Here is a 2,020-nt window from a genome sequence, read left to right on the forward strand (position 1 = left end):
TCAGCGGAAGCGATGGCAGTTCCAGGGAAAAGGCTGTTCCGGAGAAAATTTGGTGACGAGGATTGCAGACCAGCCGCCGCGAATCGTAAGCAAGCTGCGAGCGACGCAAATGCCTTGAGTGAGAAGGAGCGACCGGCTAGGTTCGGCGACTGCGTCACCGTCGGGATATCCGGCACAAGCGACATCAACCAAAACACTGCTTCGTGGCAGATGCGTGACACAGTCTGCGGAAATGCGAAGAGCGACACTTCGGTGGCTGGAGTTACTGAGTTCGGCAGCTGGTTCTGTTGAAAATGTGACGATTTGGTTCCGGAGGTCGATAACTGCACCAAATTCACGCAAAAAGTCGACGCCGATGATGAGATCCCGAGAGCAGTCGCACAGCACGATGAAACTAACGACGAACGTGGACTGGCTTATCTCAACACAAGCAGTGCACATACCCTTGGGCGTAACGAGATGACCACCGGCAGTTCTGAGGTGTACTCCAGGCCAAGGGGTAATCACATTTTTCAGGACAGCCGCTAACCGTGCACTTAAAATAGAGTAATCGGCGCCTGTGTCCACTAACGCACTGACTCTGCAACCGTCGATTACCACAGGAATGTCCAAAGAACTACGGCTATTTAATTCGGGTGTGGGCGTCGTCGTTTCTTGGTCGGATCGTAGCTGCGGCAACGGGAGGTCTTCAGCACAGTGCCTCAAAGCGACCAGGCCCCCTAAGGTCGCTGGTTTCAGTTTTCCCGGCGAGGACTAGGAAATCGACCTTGTGCCTCTCGCGAAAGGTCGTTAGGGGTCGGGGAAGAGCGCCTAGATGACGGTGAGCGCGACTGTCTCTTAGGATTGGGCAGGAGTACGTTGGCCTGCAAAGAAATTCTCGATTTCCGGAGGGCGCTGGCCGACATAGGACCACGGAGAGTCGCGGAAGCACTGCAGGCCGAGGCGTCGGTAAAAAAATCCCGATAAAGGCGGCCCGGCTCCCCGCAGTGAAAGTAGACTGGCCGCCGATTAGGTGTGCGCCATATGTCAGCCTTCCGAAAAGGCGTTCGTTGATCATCATAATACTGCACCGGATGCACTGATGGGAGCGAGACTAGAGGCGGGGCGTGAATGCGTGGCGGCGAAACGGGAGCGGGTGGCGGCGAAGCAGGAGCAGGATGTCTTGTAACGTCGACGTACGTGGGACGGTGGTAGGCATCAGACAGATGTGGCCTGTCGATCGCAGTAGTAGGGCCCTGGAACGCCTGTTGCACCTCCTCGCGGACAAGAGCTGAGATGGAGCTGAACGCAGGCTGCGATGAATTGCACACTTTCTGCAGCTCTTCATGCACAATTGCTCGGATTAGTTCACGCAGTTCATCGGGGTGGTGTCCGACAGGAGTAAATGAGGTTGTGACGGCAGTAGCATGCACGGGCCATAGGTGTCGGAACGCTGTTGAAGAACCTTTTCCATCGTTGAGGCCTCGGTGAGGAAGGCGGCCACGGTCGTTGGTGGGTTGCGCGCGAGGCCCGCGAAGAGCTGCTCCTTAACTCCACGCATTAAGTGACGCAGTTTCTTTTCCTCGGACATGGCTGGATCGGCTCGTCGGAAGAGGCGCGTCATGTCATGTCCTCGACGTACATCTGTACGCTTTCGTTCGGAAGCTGGGCGCGGGAGTGGATGGCACGTTCCGCTCGTTCGCGGCGATCAATGCTGGCGTAGGCCTCCAGCAGGCGACGGCGGAACTCTCGCCATGATGTTAAAACGTCCTCGCGGTTTTCAAATCAGGTACTCGCTCCATCCTCGAGGCTGAAAGACACCTTTAGCAGTTTCGCGGCGTCGTCCCACTGGTTGAAGGCAGCTACACGTTCGAAGTGAACGAGCCAGTCCTCCACATCCTCGAAAAGGTCCCCGTGAAACGACTTGGGAACCCTCGGGGTCTGCAGGATATAGTGGGCTGCCGTAGCGCCGGCTGCTTGCATTGTTAATTTAAACAGCGCGAACAGCGCTAACAGGAAGACACATGACAAGATAAAAGGA

At 56.3% G+C, this 2,020-nt stretch overlaps 1 protein-coding gene across 1 annotated transcript; it reads right to left on the reverse strand.

The window, feature by feature from the left end:
- On the reverse strand, window positions 1-1,603 carry LOC146206626 (uncharacterized). Its single transcript, XM_084575499.1, has 3 exons — window positions 1,352-1,603; window positions 1,071-1,292; window positions 1-669 (listed from the first exon to the last, which is right to left on the reverse strand). Exons 1-3 carry the CDS (start codon window positions 1,601-1,603, stop codon window positions 1-3), a joined length of 1,143 nt encoding a protein of 380 aa, XP_084431625.1.
- Window positions 1,604-2,020: the final 417 nt, after the last annotated feature.

The sequence above is a fragment of the Amblyomma maculatum genome, chromosome 1, assembly GCF_055883805.1.
Source record: "Amblyomma maculatum isolate TAMU_Amacu chromosome 1, ASM5588380v1, whole genome shotgun sequence".
NCBI lineage: Eukaryota > Metazoa > Arthropoda > Arachnida > Ixodida > Ixodidae > Amblyomma > Amblyomma maculatum.

What these genes read in the sequence shown, in the direction of transcription:
- LOC146206626 (XM_084575499.1), bottom strand. Translation starts at nt 1,603, where the DNA reads ATGACGCGCCTCTTCCGACGAGCCGATCCAGCCATGTCCGAGGAAAAG. An exon ending in ACACCACCCCGATGAACTGC is followed by an intron (nt 1,293 to 1,351) that starts GTGAACTAATCC and finishes AATTCATCGCAG; the next exon opens with CCTGCGTTCAGCTCCATCTC. An exon ending in CGCTCCCATCAGTGCATCCG is followed by an intron (nt 670 to 1,070) that starts GTGCAGTATTAT and finishes CCGTTGCCGCAG; the next exon opens with CTACGATCCGACCAAGAAAC.